This window comes from Leopardus geoffroyi, chromosome B2, assembly GCF_018350155.1.
Source record: "Leopardus geoffroyi isolate Oge1 chromosome B2, O.geoffroyi_Oge1_pat1.0, whole genome shotgun sequence".
Taxonomy (NCBI): domain Eukaryota; kingdom Metazoa; phylum Chordata; class Mammalia; order Carnivora; family Felidae; genus Leopardus; species Leopardus geoffroyi.
Window position 1 is genome coordinate 45,495,847 of NC_059332.1, and position 18,721 is coordinate 45,514,567.

Below are 18,721 nucleotides of genomic sequence, written 5' to 3' on the forward strand. Positions count from 1 at the left end.
AATCAAAAGTTGACCAGCCTCCGATGGTGGGGAAACATGTGAACCATCCTTGTAGCGTTTTTCCTTGATACCCAATTTGCCTTAGATTTGTAACTTATCTTATAGTTCCTAAACATGGTAATGTCTAAGCAAAAGTGCAGTGAACTATGAACAGTTTGAATCCCAGCTACAACATACTGTGCACACACAGACACACACACACACACACACATATAAAGACTCATTATGCTTTCACTTTACATTGAGAAATGCAATTGGAAACATACAGTTGAGTCCTTAAAATTTGAATATTAGGATACTACTTGAAATTTAAAACAAATTTTATGTGTTGAGTTTCTGATATATTGTAATCAATTATGAGTTGAAGAAGTAGATTATGCTTTTTTTATTTTTTAAACAAGCAAGACTTAAGATTACAAGCTTTTTTATGATACCACAATTTTCGGTTCAGATTTATATGTTTCACTAAGAACTTTTGTTGAAATCTAAGTCTCTATTAGAAACAGGAACTCTATGTTGTTAATAAAGTCTTCTAAAATGTATTCAGTAAAGAGGATGTTTGTTTCTAAGGGTGAGTGTTGTTTTCCAAATGCATATGAAAAGCACAGGTTAACTTGTGAGTCCTAGTGGTACTCTTTTTAATGTATAGTTTGTTAAAAATCCAGAAACATTCTTTTTTATCTTTTAAAATGTAGTTATCTCTTAGTAGATGTGTTTAATTTTATTCTCCAGATCTTCTAAATTTTGATGACATAGCTTCCTCAGAAAACTTGCTACATCTCACTGCAAATAGGCCGAAAATGCCTGGAAGAAGGTTACCTGGCCGCTTCAATGGTGGACATTCCGTGAGTTACACTTGCTGTTGTAAAACACAAAAGTTTCTAAGAATGAGGGAGGATTTATGCCTCCACCAAAGTTTAAAAATCAGGAAGATAGCTGTGATACTTAAGTGGCAAATGGTTGGTTATATTTAGGGAGATAATGAGATTATGTTCATTGCAGAGAGACTTGGAATGGAAGGTAACAGAATCAGGAATAAAGAATTGTCCTGAGACCATAACCACAAAAGCACAGTGTCAAAAGAGGTCAGAGTATCTGTGTAATCTACCCATCTAACAACAATAATTAGAATTGAGTGGTACCTATTCACTTTAGGAAGGAATGAGAACATTTTTTTCCTGTGCGATAGTCAGTGGTTTTTTGGTAGTATTAATGCTGGTATCAAAATGTGTGGCTTCTTTTTATGCTTTCTGGACTTTGCCTGGGATACTGGTAGTGCCTTAATACACTAGCTCGTAAGCGTTACAGTGCTTTTAAATTACTTAAGTAGAGAAAATTTTTGTTGCTAAGAGGCAGGCTATTTTTACCTTGAAGACATGCAAGTTTGTTGTTCAGCTTGAAATTACGTACTATCCTGTTAACAATGATGGAATATCTGGAATAGTAGCTGCTACTGCTAAAAACAGTGATAATAGTTACTTAGTTTATTATCCAAATGTTTATTGCCTTTTCCTTTTTGGTATTTTCTGTTTCTTGATTTAAAAAAATCATTTAGCCAACTCAAAGCCCAGAAAAAATCTTGAAGTTACCAAAAGAAGAAGATAGTGCCAACTTAAAGCCATCTGAATTTAAAAAGGATTCATGCTACTCTCCAAAGGTGAGCCGAATTGTGGCCCAAGATTTATATAATTTGTAGGATTCTTTGTGAATAGCAAAATTGTGGAATTTAAAGTATCTTTTCTTCTTTCTTCTTTCCTTTCTTTCCTTTCTTTCTTTATTTTTGGTAGAAAGCACAACTAGGGAGGGGCAGAGAGAGAGGAAGAGAGAGATAATCCCAAACGGGGCTCGAACTCATGGACCATGAGATCATGACCTGAGCTGAAACCAGGAGTCAGATGCTTAACCAACTGAACCACCCAGGCATCCCTTAAATTGTCTTTAAGAAAAAAGTTGTTTCTACCAAGAAATAAAATAATTCCTGCTAAAAAATTGAGTTATGAAAGTCACACTATCCTCTGTAGCTCATTTTGTAGAGGACCTTATTGTAAATGAGTAATATAAATGTTAAATACTTCATACTATTTTTTAAGGCATAGCTCATCCGTTTCATTTTCTTTTTTTTTTTTTTTTAATGTTTATTTATTTTAGAAAGAGTGTAAGCAGGGGAGGTGCAGAGACAGAGAGAGAGAGAGAGAGAGAGACCCAGAATCCCAGGCAGGCTCCAGGCTCTGAGCTGTCAGCACAGAGCCCGATGCAGGGCTGGAACTCACAGACCGCGAAGTCATGTCCTGAACCTAATTCAGATGCTTAACTGACTGAGCCACCCAGGCGTGCCCATCTGTTTCATTTTCCCATTAAACATACACTCTGTGTTCCAGAGGCCATCACTTGTTTATTCCTAACCTAGTTTGTTGTTTGGCACCATAATGAGCACTGAATATATCCTGGAATAATGGCAGAATACATGGATTCTTCCATTTATTACATGGTGTTAAGACTCTTCTAAACTCTTGTCATTTTTATGTAAGATAGTATTATCACGTCCTATACACATCTTACATTTAAGTTCATGTTTCCTCCTTAAATTCATTCCCGGGCATTTGGCTACTGCTAAAATTTATCAGATACATTTAATCTGATTCTCTCAACTGTCATCATTAGACTGAAATTCTATTTCGTGTTACTTTAGTGAAATACTGCAAGAGCATCAGGCCGTGGATTGATGTTAATGCCTTGCTAAATTGTTCATAATTACTTTTAAGTGAACCTCTTAGGATATGTAATATGGAGGATCAAAACAACACCCTAATGGGGCACAGGGCACCAAGACGGCTCAGGCCGTTAAGCATCCAACTCTTGATTTTGACTCAGTTCGTGATCTCATGTTTCATGGGATTGAGCCCTGTGTCGAGTTCTGCACTGACATGACTGCATGGAGCCCGCTTAGGATTCTCTCTCTCACCCTCCCTCTTTCTACCCAACCCTGTTCGTGTGTGTATGCGTGTTCTCTTGCTCTCTCAAAGTAAGTAAACATTAAAAAAAAGAACCCACAGCACCTTAGAAATGCTGATATATTCTTGTCTCTAGATACGCCACTGGGAAAACCATTCGTAAGATAAATCTAATAGATTTTTCTTTTCTTTTCCACTTTTTTTTTTTTTTTAATTTTTTTTTTTTCAACGTTTATTTATTTTTGGGACAGAGAGAGACAGAGCATGAACGGGGGAGGGGCAGAGAGAGAGGGAGACACAGAGTCGGAAACAGGCTCCAGGCTCTGAGCCATCAGCCCAGAGCCCGACGCGGGGCTCGAACTCACGAACCGCGAGATTGCGACCTGGCTGAAGTCGGACGCTTAACTGACTGCGCCACCTAGGCGCCCCTCTTTTCCACTTTTTTGTTCTTTTTATTGATAAAGCCCTTGACATTTCTCACATAAACCCCTAATGATTGCAGGTTTATTCTTTGGTTGTTTGGTGGTTTTACCAGTTGTGAATATTATCAAACTGATTTTTGAGTTTTCAAGTTTATCATTTATCTTGAAGTATTATTTTAATTATCTCCTTGCTATAAAAATTTTTATGAAAGTTTTATAAATATAAATACAATAAATTAACATTTGCTATTATGTTTTCAGCCATCTGTGTACCCTTCAACACCTTCAAGTGCTTCTAAACCAAATACAGCTGCTTTTTTAACTCCATTGGAAATCAAAGCTAAAGTAGAATCAGATGATGGGAAAAAAAATCCCTTGGATGAACTTAGAGCTCAGATTATTGAATTGCTGTGCATTGTAGAAGCGCTAAAAAGGGATCATGGGTAAGTAGCCCTTGTTTTCTTTCAATACTACTTACACGTATGTAAAGAATTCTTTCATGTCAAGCAGAGATGTAATCTGCCAAATTTCTGGTATAAGCAAGTATATTTTCAGTGAAATTTTCATTAATAGTACTCTGCAAAAATCTTGAATTTGAAAATTTGTTCTTGTAGCTTGATTGTAGAAAAGGTATAATATGTAGGTATAATTTAAGGGTACAAATTTTCTGGTCAAACAAAGGAGTTAATTAGTCTCAAAAATATTAGGAAAAGTCCTATTTTATTTTATTTTATTTTATTTTTAAATATGAAATTTATTGTCAAATTGGTTTCCATACAACACCCAATGCTCATCCCCACACCAATTGTATTTTATTTTATTTTTTTATTTTTTTATTTTTTTAATTTTTTTTTTTTTCAACATTTATTTATTTTGGGGACAGAGAGAGACAGAGCATGAACGGGGGAGGGGCAGAGAGAGAGGGAGACACAGAATCAGAAACAGGCTCCAGGTTCCGAGCCATCAGCCCAGAGCCCGACGCGGGGCTCGAACTCACGGACCGCGAGATCGTGACCTGGCTGAAGTCGGACGCTTAACCGACTGCACCACCCAGGCGCCCCACCAATTGTATTTTAGATCTGGAGTGTATCTATATGTAGATTTACTTTTCAGAGGAACTGGATCACTGTCTCTGCTAGGGTTGAGATTGATATTTAAATAAAACCAATGGGTTGTGTTTAGGTAATTTCTAAGGCTGTTCTCTTAACTCTGAAACTTTTGGTAATGGCATATGATGAGATCCTAAGTGAAAGTTAGGGACCATCTAGAGCCAAAATAAATGTAAAAGGTCACCTCTGATAGCCCCCTCTCTTCTTTTAACTAAAGAGAGAAAGGTTCAGAGAGATAAAGCTCTTTACCTAGGATTACACAGTTCTTAATTCTTTTTTTTTTTTTTTTTAACGTTTTATTTATTTTTGAGACAGGGAGAGAGAGAGCATGAACAGGGGAGGGTCAGAGAGAGGGGATCTGAATCTGAAACAGGCTCCGGGCTCTGAGCTGTCAGCACAGAGCCCGACACGGGGCTTGAGCTCACGGACGGCGAGATCATGACCTGAGCCGAAGTCGGCCGCTTAACCGACTGAGCCACCCAGGCGCCCCAAGATTACACAGTTCTTAAAAAGCAGAGCTACAACTCAAATCCATTTTCTGTTGGTTTAGAGATATTTTCTATAACCATTATTATTTGAATTTTAAAACTTGTTAACATTTTAAACATAATTCTGCAAAGGACCAGTAGGTAAAACGAATCAGAGATCAGCTGATCTAACTGAACTGAGGCTGTGGGCTCAGGTTCTCTTCCCCTATCTCAGCTTCCCCTGTAGCCTCTAAAAGTATTTGATGGAATCTGAAATCTGGAATAAAAGTCATTGCCAGAGGGGCGCCTGGGTGGCTCATTAAGTTGAGTGTCTGACTTCGGCTCAGGTCATGATCTCTTGGTTTGTGAGTTCAAGTCCCCCTGCATTGGGCTGTCTGCTCCCAGCACGGAGCGTACTTCAGATCCTCTGTCTGCCCCCCCTCCGCCCCTCTCCTGCTCGTGTGTGTGTGTGTGTGTGTGTGTGTGCGTGGCGCCCATTCTTTCTCTCTCTCTCAAAAATAAAATAAACATTAAAAAAAAAGTCATTGCCAGAAACCATGTGACCTCTGAGCTGAATTTACCATTTCTCCCTCAATTCTCATTTGCATTGGGTTGTTTATTAAAAACAATATTGAGATTAACAGTATGACGTATTTATAGTTGCAGAGCACTTTTACAAATGTCTCTTTAGGTAGAAACAAAAAAATTTACCTTGAATGACTACTTAAATAAACGTACTTATGTGTATATATATTAGAGAGAGTGTGTTTATAATTTGACACATGATAGGCCTTTTCTTGAATCCTTCAGTTTATCTGAGTCCTGCAGATTTTTTTCACAGATTCCACAATATACACAGTATAAATCGTAAGTTCATTCATCTAGTAAGTATTTATTGAATACCACCCATGTATGAGTTAGAGAACTCTCCTAATTTGTTGATTTTGCCATTTACATTTTTGATACCAAGTATGCTATTTTTTTTTTTTTTTATAAATTTTTTTTTTCAACGTTTATTTATTTTTTGGGGGACAGAGAGAGACAGAGCATGAACGGGGGAGGGGCAGAGAGAGAGGGAGACACAGAATCGGAAACAGGCTCCAGGCTCTGAGCCATCAGCCCAGAGCCTGACGCGGGGCTCGAACTCCCGGACCGCGAGATCGTGACCTGGCTGAAGTCGGACGCTTAACCGACTGCGCCACCCAGGCGCCCCCAAGTATGCTATTTTTAATGAACTAATCATTAAGTTTACAAATTGCCTGTAGGGTTTTCTTAATGTCCGTTTATTTTTGAGAGAGAGAGAGAGGGAGGGAGGGAGGAAGGGAGACACAGAATCCGAAACATGTTGGAAGCTCTGAGCTGTCAGCACAGAGAGACTGGGAGACCTGAGCCCAAGTCGGATGCTTAACTGACTGAGCCACCCAGGTGCCCTGCCTGTAGGTGTTCTTAAATTAGCTATTGGATGAACAAAATCTTTATGATTTATATATATTTTAAAACATAAATATCAGATATTTTAGAAGTCTTTCCAAAGGGCAAATGTTTTCAAAGTCTTGTTTCCTCTGGGAAAATGAAATGGATAGCAGATTTTTTAATCTGAAAAATACAGGCATCACAGGATAATGGATAAATACATACTGGTATGTTGATACAACAAAATACTATACAGTGTACAGCAATAAAAAATAAATGGATTACGACTACATATGTCAACATGTAATTAATCTCAAAAAGGTTGAGGGTGGAGAAGGCAAGTCAGAGAGCGACATGCTACAGTATTTATGTAAAGTTTGAAATCAAACAGTAAGTGTGTTGTTTCAAGATATATTCATATATGTGGTAAAATTAGAAAAGAAATAATAAATACTCTAAAACTTTTCCTATGAAGGAGAGGGGGAAATAGATTTGAGGGACACTGAGTATCAGAGGTACTGGTAATAATAACTTATTTCTTAAGCTGACTTGGAGTTCCAGGGTTTTTGTTTTATGATTATATCTTTGTAGCTTACAAATACATCCAGAGTCTTTATGCATTCAGTATTAAAATCTAAAATGTTTGGAACAAATCATTTAAAAATTTTAAATGATATTGACATGGAAAGATTGACAAATATATTAGTAATTTCTTTCTTTAGTTGAAAAGTTACAGAACAAGATACATAGTTTGATCTGCTCCTGTAAAAAGGAAACAATGTTACATAAAAATTTTATATTATAAATGTGTTTTTAAAAAGAACAATAAAAATGTGAGAGTGGTACTAAATTATCAGATCAAAGAGCAAATAGAATGATGTAACGCTATTACAAATATAGATAAACAGAGCAGGATAAATATTTTAGGAATAGATCTTCATTTAGATATCAATTAAATGTATAATAAACTCAGAATAATAGAATAATTAGAAAAAGGAAGCATTATTTAATTTAGTGATAACATTTTGAAATACAAAGTTCATTTTCTATCATATACCAAAATAAACTGTAGATAAGTTTGAGTTAAATATTTAAAAAATTATAGTCAGCTGAAACAGTAGAAACTCTCAATATAGTTTTATAATCATTAAAACCACAGAAGAAACTAGTTTAAAACTATATAATTGAAAACTTCCTTTCTTACATATTCTTTCTTAGCATTTTCATGTGTTTCTCAAGCTCATATTTCTATAATACTCTTGAAGATCATTTTCAAGGGGCTGAAAATGTCTGTACTTGTCCATACTTTTTGATTTAGAAATTTGATATATCTGGTATATTAATGATGTTAAATAAAATTCCTATTCTTTCCATCTCCCCAAAACCCAAGTAACCAAACAAAAAAACTTGGATATTTGAGTGTCAAGCAATAGTTATCAGAAATATGATAATTTTAGCAGCACGGAAGTATTTTTAAATACTTTGTGAAAAGACACAATATGGAGTATATACTTACAGCTGTGGAGGGAAAATGACTATAGAAAAAGAAGGAAACACAGAAAAATGAAAACATGAGTTAAGGAGGAAGGATTGTTGGCTAATGTTTTTTTATTGGTTTGGTAATTTTAATGTAATGTTTCATTTGAAAAAATACAGAAAGAGAAATGTACAGGTAATCGTGTTAAATCATTTGCCTTGTACTGTGACATGTTTTGACATTACCAAATCACTTGGGTTTTGTCCAGCCTGGGAAATGCATGATAACTGAACATGGAAAACTGCTTCTAAAGGCCAGTTATTATTTCTTTATTTTATCATGAGCTGCTCTGTATTCACTTAAAAAAATTGCTTTATTGCAGATAGGTTTGCCATGGTATTGCTGAGCTTTTAAGTGTTGGGTTGAACCATTCCAACTAGAGAATTTGAAGTTTTTCTCAATCAGTACGGCTATTTTCTTTAAAAAAGTTTTCCCCCATGTTTTGGTCTGTCAGGTAACATATCCTGTTAGTCAAATATATTGTTTAAATGAAAGACTTAACAGTAATAAATTGTTTTTAGGAAAGAACTGGAAAAACTACGAAAGGATTTGGAAGAAGAGAAGGCAATGAGAAGTAATCTAGAGGTAATTCATTTCTCCTAACATTGAGATAGTAGTCAGCATAAATAAACTAGTCAGCATAAATCACCATCCCAGCTAGGTGATTGATTTCACTACAAATTATGCTATCTTAAGTTGGACACTCCCTGCTGCTTGATAGCCATTTAATTAATCTCTTGTTGACTCCCTGTCACATTCCGTTCATTCATTCAGCAAATACTTTTGAGCACTAACTCTCTTAGGCAGTGCATGAGGCATAAGGTATATATATTCTTAAATAAAACAAACATGATTCTTGCCTCGTAAGTGTGTAGTTCTAGATCTTTTGAACTCAACATTGCTTTCTTGAGCCATTTCTCTCTTTTTTACACAGTTACCTTTTTTTTCCCCTTTCTTTTCTTTCTTTTTAAATGTTTCAATTTTTTATTTTTTGCCTGGAGGCAAGGGTGGAGGGGGGTAGGGGTGATAATGGGATGGCTCTAGATTTGTTGACTTTGATTTCTTCACTGAGAGTTCACTTCATAACCATAATGTTAACATCTTCACTCTGTGCTGATGACCGACAATTTCATCTTATCTTATCATTTTATCATTTTATCTTAACTTTTTTTCCATCCTCACTGACTTTGGTCTTCATTTGTATACTTCTTTTCTGCATATTTCAAAGAAAGCCTATTCTGCCTTTTTTCAAAGGCTCTTCCCATTCTGTATTTGAGTATTTCATACGCTTCCCTGTTTTTACCTATTTCTCTTGTTAACATTGTGAAACAGAACATGGGACTTGCTAAGAAAAACTTGAGCTCCTCTTCTGACTTACAGTTGTGACTTTCAGGTCTAAACTATGTGTCAATTAGGTTGACACCTTCTGTACATTATTAATGGACACATATCAACTTGTAAGGATTATTGTTCCTGTTTTAAGGGTGAGGAAACTAGGGTTTAGAGTGATTTAAGTCAGCAGTGGAGCTGAAATCTGTAGAAGAAACAGCCAGACTTCAGAAACTTTGCTTTTAGGGATTAAGTTATACTGTTTGAACTTGAGTTATACTGTTTAACCTCCTTTTAGCTTTAGTTGTTAATACATGTGAAGGTATTTGGCAGATTACCAGACTCCATTTTTACTCTTATATTGGACATACCCATTTTATTGGCACTTTCCCTTTTCCTATGAAAGTATTCTATTTTTCCCCTTTTCCAAAAAAGCAAAAGCCCCCTTTCAGGTCCAGCTGCCCTCTTGATCTGCTGTGGTTTTCACTTTTCGTTTGAAGTTCATTTATTGCAAAACAGAAACAACCAAGGTAAAATGTTCCTTCAGAACGGCCCCGGCCCTCCTTTCTGTATCTGCTCTCTTTTCCTACCTGTGCCCACAGAGTATCTATCGTGATTAGCTCTGCGCCTCTCCCTTCTGAATCTAATTCATCTTTTCCCACCTTCTGTGCTGTTTACAGCTGCTAGTCTCCCTGGATGTTCCACTGTGAACTTAGAACTCTTCATGTCCCCTTTGACACTCATCATCTTCTGATTTTCTGTTTCTGTTGATGGTTTCATTGACTTTCAGGTCTTGAGACATGGTACTTCTGTTCTAAAGCCATTCCCGTTCAGGCCTGCTAGCTTGACTCCCTCACCTTTATCTCTTTGTTTCTAGTGTTTGTCTTTTTCCCTTGCTCTTTATCTTCTCTTTAGCTGTTTAAGTTTCTCTCATTCTTATCTCAAATTAATCTTTCTTGCTCAGTACTTTGAAGAACTTTCTATTACTTGGTGAATGAAATTCAGACTTCTCAACTTAGCATATGAGGTCTTTTATATCCTGGTCCTAGTTTATCTGTCTTTTCTTGTTCGCTGATTGATCTTCAGTTGCCCCTCACAGTTAATTTGTCTGAATTTTTGCTCTTATTGTATTTTCTTGGATTTTCCTTTTGTGTCATCTTCTCATGCATAAGTTCTACAGATTCTCAAAGCTCCCCAACAAGTCACCTTCATTAGTTAGTACCAGTCATCCTCTGATTCAAAGTAATTTTGTCTTTTTCCACATTCATGTTCTTTAGTTTTGAAAAGGATAAATAAGTAATAATTTTGCATCTTATCACTGTGACATTAAGGACTTATTTTGCCCATCTAGTAGACTGTAAGACTGTTCCAGGGAAATCTCTTTCATCTTTGTCCATAGCTCTGAGCACAGTGCTTTATGCATATTAGATAGCTAATAAATTTTTTTCAAATTAAAGAATACATGTTAAAAATGTCTTAAATTCCCAGTAATTACCAGTGTGTAACATAGTAGAAATTCAAAAATAATAAAAAGTTTCTTGAGGCACCTGGGTGGCTCAGTTGGTTAAACGTCTGACTCTTGATTTCAGCTCAGGTCATGATCTCATAGTTATGAGATTTGAGCCCTCACATTGAGCTCTGCACTGATCATGGAGCCTGCTTAGGGTTCTCTGTCTCCTTTTCTCTCTGCCCATCCACCCCCCCCGCCCCCCGCACTTTTTCTTTCTCCCAAAATAACACATTTAAAAAAAAGTTTCTTGATTTTTATTCCTCATCTTTCCTACATACACATATGTATTTCTTACATACACAAATATTTCCTGCATACATATATGAAAATAAGGTAACAAGCAAGAGGAAACTAATACAGTGTTAAATTTGTATATATGATTTAATTTGTCATAAAAATCATGAAAAGAGTCCAATGAAATATTTCTGTTTTGAAGACTTTCATTTGATTCGATTTTTAAGCAAAATCAGCTGTTACTTAGCCTCACACTGATTTGTGTTATAATTTTTTTTTTTCCTAATGGGGAAAGTTTGACTCTTGTATTTATAAAAGCACACTTAATAAGACATTAGAGTTTTAAGATCATACCTTTAGAGGAGAAATTTTATTTCCCAAAGATTAAAAGTAGTACTTTGAACTATGAAGTTAACATATGGTATTAAATTATCCTGAGGGATGATAAAAAAACTAAAGGTGAACAAGGAACATAAGTGCTAGAAGAGAAACTCTAGCAATAAAAATATCTGCTTGAGGGGCGTCTGGGTGGCTCAGTCAGTTAAGCATCCGACTTTGGCTCAGGTCTTGATCTCATGGTTCATGAGTTCGAGCCCCGCGTCAGGTTCTGTGCTGACAGTTCAGAGCCTGGAACGAACAAACCATTCTTGAGTAGTTAGAATCCCTTAGGAGATTGTGAACATATGGAAATAATACATTTTGACCATGACAAAATGCTTATCATTTAATAATAAATTATTTGTCAGAGGTTAGCCATAGAATGTGTTATTTGTATGCAATGTTGTGGACAGGGATAATGCTATCAAGAGAAGGTAAGGCCTAAATATTCTTGCATGCAGTGAAAGGTCAGAGATCATCAGCACCTTATGTAATTGGGAGGATTAGAAAATTGTAGGTGTCAGAGTCTGAGACCCTATCTATACAAGTTCCATACCACTTGCTAGTGTGGAGCTGTTGGCATGGTATTGAATCTTGTGCTCAACTCTGTTAGCTGTTATGTGTCAGAATTAAATAATTCTGTTCTCAGTTGTGAACATGTAATGAATTTTCCTAATTCTCTTAAGTTTCTTAAATTGTGAATTTCAGTTAAGTGAAGGATGCCTTCTGCCTATAGGTGAAAATATTTCCAACACATTGACTGAATCTTAGGTATATTCCTGTGTTTTAAATAATAATTTAATCTAGAACGTACTGTTTATAGATAAGGAAATTGAGACCAAGTGAGGTTAGTGATTTACCAATATCACATAGGTAGTAAGTGATAAACATAGAACTAAATTGGTCCTTTATTATTATTATTTTTGTAGTTCTATATGGCCCCCCTTTGTTTAATTACAGGTACTTGTACATTTCTTAATTTGGTTTCAAGGATTCTCTTGTTCTTTGGAGGGTTAATTTTCTTACAGTTCTTTCAGAGACTCACATTACTTAACATTGTTCTGGCTGAAACAACTGTAGTTCCTTTTTGGTGTTTCCTGCCATTTAGGAACTTGCACTGTGATGTGACCTTCTATTAAACTTGTCCTGTACTGATCACACCATTAGAAATTGGATCTTAGAATGGAAATCAAAATCTGGAAGCTTGAAAGTATGATTGGATCTTAATGACAGAATACAGTAAAGTTTACTAAAGATATGTTATCTATTATCAACTTAACATTTTGTATTTTAGGTGGAAATAGAGAAGCTGAAAAAAGCAGTCCTGTCTTCTTGAAATGGCATGGGCCCATGTTCTTAATGTTCCAGGGATTCAGAAGCAACACTATGAACTTCACCTGACTTGTTACTTAAAAATAACAAATGCTGATATCCTGATAAATATGAGTATTTGAACTATAATCTGTAGAAAAGTAGGGAGAGGGTGGATTTTTTTTATATATATTTTGTTTTGCCAATATGAAAAAAAAGAGGCCTTAATTCTCATGTGCTGGAATTGCAAACTTTTTTTTTTTTTTTTTTTAGTTTGCTTGAAAATACTACTGAATCTGTATAAAAAGGAAAGTTCACAATCGTTTTTTTTATTGAAACTTGTAGTATTATTTTTAAAGAGATCTATACTATAAATATGGGGATATCTTTACAAATAATCTGTAAAATATACTATTTGAGAGGGACAAATTAGCTTTATAGTAACTATAGCCACTACTTTTCCCATAATATGTAAGGGATATAAACTTTGTATATATATTTTTTTTACTTTTAGCTTCTTACCCAGGATACACTGTTGTGCCTGTTTGTTTGCAGTGCTGTTTATACTCTGGGTGATGAAATAGGAGTTTCCTAGATATAAACCAGATTACTCACCCATGCATATAGTAATAACTAATGAAATAATCAAAATAATTTCAACTTTTAGAATATTTTATATTGCTTGCACTATAGGATTCATAAAAGGAATTTAGTTAAAATGGATTGTTAACTATATTTGGGAAAATATGAGCTATATTTTAAAAAATCATTAGGTCTAAGGAACTAAAAATGTCAATTTAACCCTTAACTTGTGCCTAGAAACTACAGCACATCTAATATGCAAACACCAGCCTTACTGCTGTCCTTTCCTGCTTATTTTACAGGCTCAGATATTACTCATTTCATGATCTTGTGATTTACTTCTTCATGCTTCTCCCTCTGATTTTTAATAATGATAACACAAGGAGAACAAAACTAAGAACATTCAGAACTTCAGTGTGAGGTTTCATACTTTGACAAATTGTCATCATGTAAATGCTCAGGTTTTACGAAGTGTAACTTACCTAAAAGACCAAACTAACTGGTGGGGATAGTTTAGGTTGTCATTTATAAAGGTACCAACTTTATAAAGAGTGTTAATAGATTATTATTATTATATTAAGCTGTAACAGTACAGCTTATTTAAAACCAAATGTAGTTGACCATATTCAGAATGCATTTTGAATGCAAGATGGATGAATTTGTAGTTTCTTCAGAGTCGCTTATGAACAGCTGAATGTTTTAAAATGTTACGTCTATAGGTAATATGTCTTAAAATATGTCGGTTCATATTAAAAATAGAAAAATTGACTTTTCATTTGAAAAAAAATTGATTTTCAGCTTTATTACACAACAAACACTTTGAGATTTTGAATACCACCTATCATGCTTCCATTTTGTGTTATTTTAAACCACCAAACCAAGATTTTGCCTTTAAGTTTTAATTTTATATACTGAAATCTTGTGTTAAATGAAATTTTGCCATGTTGTCTCATATGAAAGAAAACTGAAGTCGAAAATAATAGAAATTCCAGTAATTACTTAATGTTAAATTCACAACTTACATTAGTGCTTTTGGGAAAACCTGATTGTGCATTGATTGTGCATTGAGTATGTACATTTTAACTCTTTGAAGTCCTTGGGCTTTTCTGATGCGGTCACTACTGAACAAAATTGTTTACTCCTGTTCTAATGTTTTTAAATGACTTGTCAAATGAATGATTTCCTTGTTGCTAAAAAATTAGATTTTATTTTCTTTTAATGAAAGTCCTTAGGTAGAAATAAAAACATTGTATCCTAGAAATCATTCTCCAGCTTTCTGACTGGAAAATCTATTAAGTGACCCCTCCTCACCCTAATAATGGGCTGAAGGAAGTTTCCAGTAGATTTCAGGTCATCCTTAAAGTTTTTCTTGGTCATTTTCTCACTAGTGCATAAAATGAAGATGGTCATGAATGCCGAAATACATTTAGAGTATTTGCTTTGTATACTCCTCAGTCAGAATAGAAAATTAAAATACTGTCTCTCTTTTAGAAAATTATTGTGTCTCTATTTTATTGCCATTGACCAAATAGTAAAGAAAAGAAAGCCAAACTCAAAGGGAAAAAATGATTACTTCAGTCTAGCAATTTACCAGTGTTTGCTCTTGTCATGGGGATTTTAGTATTTTTATTCATAAAGTTCATATCACAAAATGGTATGTAATGATAATAGCCTTTATTTGGCAATAAATCATTGTTTTTCCTGAGTGAGTATAAATGACAGACTAGAGATAAACAGCATGGAGTCTGTCATTGCCAAATTATTAGTGAATGTATTTTTCAGGTTTGCTATTTGAAGCGCATAATACTACTAATTTTCCTACTTGTATTTCAATATTAGGAGTATTGTGTGTGTGTGTGCTTGTGTGTGACCACTAAACTTTAGTGGTTTGGTCTTACTATAAAGCTGTTACCTCTTCACAAAATTTAAGTCTGAAGATAGGAAGAGAGAATGGGCCTCATCGAACAGAGGGTTCTCTTTTTTATGCTTCTTACTGTGATCACAGAAAAAAAAAAAAAAAAACCCAAGTGCTCTCTTGATTTGTTGGTAAATATTTTATGCTTGCATTTAAACTTGAAATGTATGAGCAGAATGAGACAATCAGTTAAAATCAGAAATGAGAAGCGTTAAAAATTTAATGGCCTTGTTTTGCTGTAGCAATAAAATGACCAAGTGCAATGACTTGATTTAATAAAATCATCTTTTAAGAGTTGCTGCTATGAATATTTTTAGCCATAAAATTTTACCCTTGTTTTAGCCTGACTTGCCTTCAGTAACTATAATGTAATGCAGTTGGTGTTGTGGTATTCTAACATTCCAAAAAAATAAAAATAATATATATGTGGGGAAACTCAAAATAGTATACTTCACTGACTTGTTTACAGGTGCTGTAAAAAAGCATGCTACTCCCTCAAAGAGAAAGACAATAAAGAATAGTATTGCCAGTTGTGTCGGTCTTTATTGGTTATTTTTCATTGACATCAGCATATGTTTATTGCACAATATGATGGAAATTCTATTAGGTTGAGTTTTCCAATACAAGAAACCACACAAATGGTAAAATGGAAGCATTAGAAGTTCTAGACCTATTTGACTTTTACTGAATCTTTGTGGTTCTGTTTTTCCCGTGAAACTGTGAGATAGTAATTTCTACCTCACAGGTTTATTGGGAGAATTTGAAATGATTTATCTAAAGTATGTTAGAGAATACTTGGCATTGAGTAGATTAAAAAAAAAAAAGTGGAAGCTTGTATTGTACTCTTCTCAACAGCATTTAACAGTGATATGCATGATGAAAATTAGACAGCTAAGATTAAAAGAAAGGAGGCATAGTACTTACCCATCCTGTGCTGTTTTTGAGTCCAGCATCCCTTTTTCTTGGGGAAAGATAACTCCTTACATTTGCATTATATTGAAATGAAACTGCTCCCATCCTACAGATTCTGCCTTCCTGACCACCAGGGCGGGGATTGACCCAAGGGAGACTACTTTGCCCAAATTGAATTACTGACTCAGACAGATTTTTAAAATTCGGAATTTTTTGTTTGTTTGTTTGAAACAAGAAGCACTGCTCTCTTAGTTAAGTCTGTTATCTGGAAAAAGCTGATTTGAAAGAACAAATCTTAATAGACCATAAAGAGAAAGAAACAATCCAGAAGGATTTTAAAGCATTCTAGTCCCAGCTATCCATCCACTGCTGGATTCCTTAAGCATAAATTTGCTCATAAATGTTTTTGGTCTTCTGAACTCATAACTGGAAGTCCTAGTAAAAATAAAAAAAGAAGAGTCCTGAAGACATCAAGGCCGATGTCCTCTTGCTGAAACTACACCACGCACATGACTCTAGCTTTTTAGAATCCGCTGGAAGATTTGAATCCTCGAAAAGGAATAAGACACCACAATGAAGTCCCATAGAAAAAAACTGTGGCAAGTCATTTCAGTTAAAATTTTAGTTTGAAAACTACATGCTTTTTACTGGCCTTTATAAACACTGGGCATAATTTAAGCTTTACAAGCACAGGATGGTGAAGTTTTGGATTACAGAATTTTATTTTTTTTTTAATTTTTTGTGTAATAGAATTTTTGTATTTGAAGGGACATTGAAGGGGTTGGACAATCCGATGCCTGTGCATATGGTTTTATATGAAGACACAATTGCACATTTAGTCTTATTCTAGGAAATAAATGCAGAGAGCAGTTTAGTTTAACTGAAATGGATCTATTTGGTGTTATTACTTGCCAATTAAGATTTAGAGAATAGACTGGGTCTTGATGTTAAAATTTGTTTTTGAATCCTAACCACTATTCCTTTTCTTTTGTGACTAACACCTTTATTGTGAATATGCTTGTTGTATATAGGAAAATAAATTTAGAAATAGGTATCGATATTTTTTTGTATAGAGCCAATAATCTTTTCTATCACAGAAGGTGTTGTGGTTTTCATTTTGCAACTATTGGGTGGTATTCTTTCCTATCGGGTTACAAGTGGTTTTTATTAGCCATTTCAGTTCCTAAAAAAGATGTGTGAATAAAGTTATTAAAAGTAAAACTCATTTTTTAAGTGTACTGTGTAACTTAAGTCTTCAATAAGGAAATCACTTTTTAACATTTCATGGTATATAGTGTGTTTTTAGGAATATTCCTCAAACATTAACTGAACATAATGCAAATACAATATATGACAGAGTAATGACATTTTTATTCATCTCCCTTGAAACTAAAAACAAGTAGGTTGAAAATTAGATTTAATAGATTAAAAAAGAGACTTAAAAAGTCACTCTCCAATAAGGAAACCATCACAATTTATAATAAATTACCTCCCAGGGGCGCCTGGGACTTAAGCAGCTGACTTTGGCTCAGGTCATGATCTTGCAGTTCAAGAGTTCCAGTCCCACATGGGGCTCTGTGCTGACAGCTCAGAGCCTGGAGCCTGCTTTGGATTCTGTGTCCCCCTCCCCAACTTGCTGTCTCTGTCTCTGTCTCTCCCAAAACAATAAAAATAAACATTAGAAAACAAAAACAAAAAACCTCCCAAATGGTTTGAGATTTGACAAAGGAGGAGGGACAGCGTGAAATCTGACATACATAAGCCTCCACAGGCCTTGTGTCCGACACAGATTCCTCTGAAATATTTATCTGATTATCTTAGGCCCAAATCCGATACAGCAGAATGGCAGCGGAAAGAAGCCAGCTAACTACAACTATTAATTTGAAGGCTGAAAACCAGGGGGAGGGAGACGTGCTCTTAGGAAAGAAAACAGCCCTGATGAGAGGGTGTTTTACGTAACAGACCGAATTAACGTGGTTCTCTCCCTTGCGCTCCTCCCGGTGCTAGTCAGCAAGTCCCTGACGCCATTCAAAGGTGAGTAATCAGACACACCACACACAAGTGCCTTTTTAGATGCATGTGCTATATTCAAATGTGTAAAACAAATGGTCCTAAAACACAGGCTTGATCCTGCAAGTAGAAATCCCGGTGTCCCAGGGAGAACATGGAGTAAGTTGGAGAACACCAAGACCCATTTTTGTTGTTCTGGAACTTTAGGATAATGAATATTGACCCAAAAAGAAATCAATATTTTTAACTGGCTAATCATACCATAAATAAATAGGATATGTAATTAAAGCTCTACCACTAAAAAAGGCAGCAAAGCCAAAGTGAAATCATAGCTGTTTTAACTGCTTTAAATTACAGCTTTAGAAAATGGAAAATTCCTCAGTTCATTTTATTAATCCAACATAACTTTAAGCCTAATCACCATGACCGATCTCACTTGGAAAGATTTGGTATCAGGTAATGTATCCATCTTCATGCATTGTATGAAGTGAGTGAAAAGGGCAAGGATCATGCTGACAGGCAGGGCAGGGCCAAGCATTTACTGGGAGTGTGGCTGCAGAGAATATGGCCGTTAGATGCCACTGCCTTGATTCACGGAAACAGCAACAGTTCTACCCACGATAGCATTTATACCATCAGTG

At 35.2% G+C, this 18,721-nt stretch overlaps 1 protein-coding gene across 1 annotated transcript in view; it reads left to right on the forward strand.

Moving 5' to 3' along the window:
- The window catches only part of LOC123608473 (CD2 associated protein), a 136,562-nt gene extending 120,871 nt beyond the window's left edge, over window positions 1-15,691 (forward strand). Inside the window, exons 14-18 of the mRNA XM_045498474.1 lie at window positions 733-845; window positions 1,556-1,657; window positions 3,635-3,816; window positions 8,421-8,484; window positions 12,645-15,691. Of these exons, the coding sequence (XP_045354430.1) occupies window positions 733-845; window positions 1,556-1,657; window positions 3,635-3,816; window positions 8,421-8,484; window positions 12,645-12,686 (503 nt within the window). The 3' untranslated portion in view covers window positions 12,687-15,691. The remainder of the gene's footprint in view (window positions 1-732; window positions 846-1,555; window positions 1,658-3,634; window positions 3,817-8,420; window positions 8,485-12,644) is intronic.
- The last annotated feature ends 3,030 nt before the right edge of the window (window positions 15,692-18,721 follow it).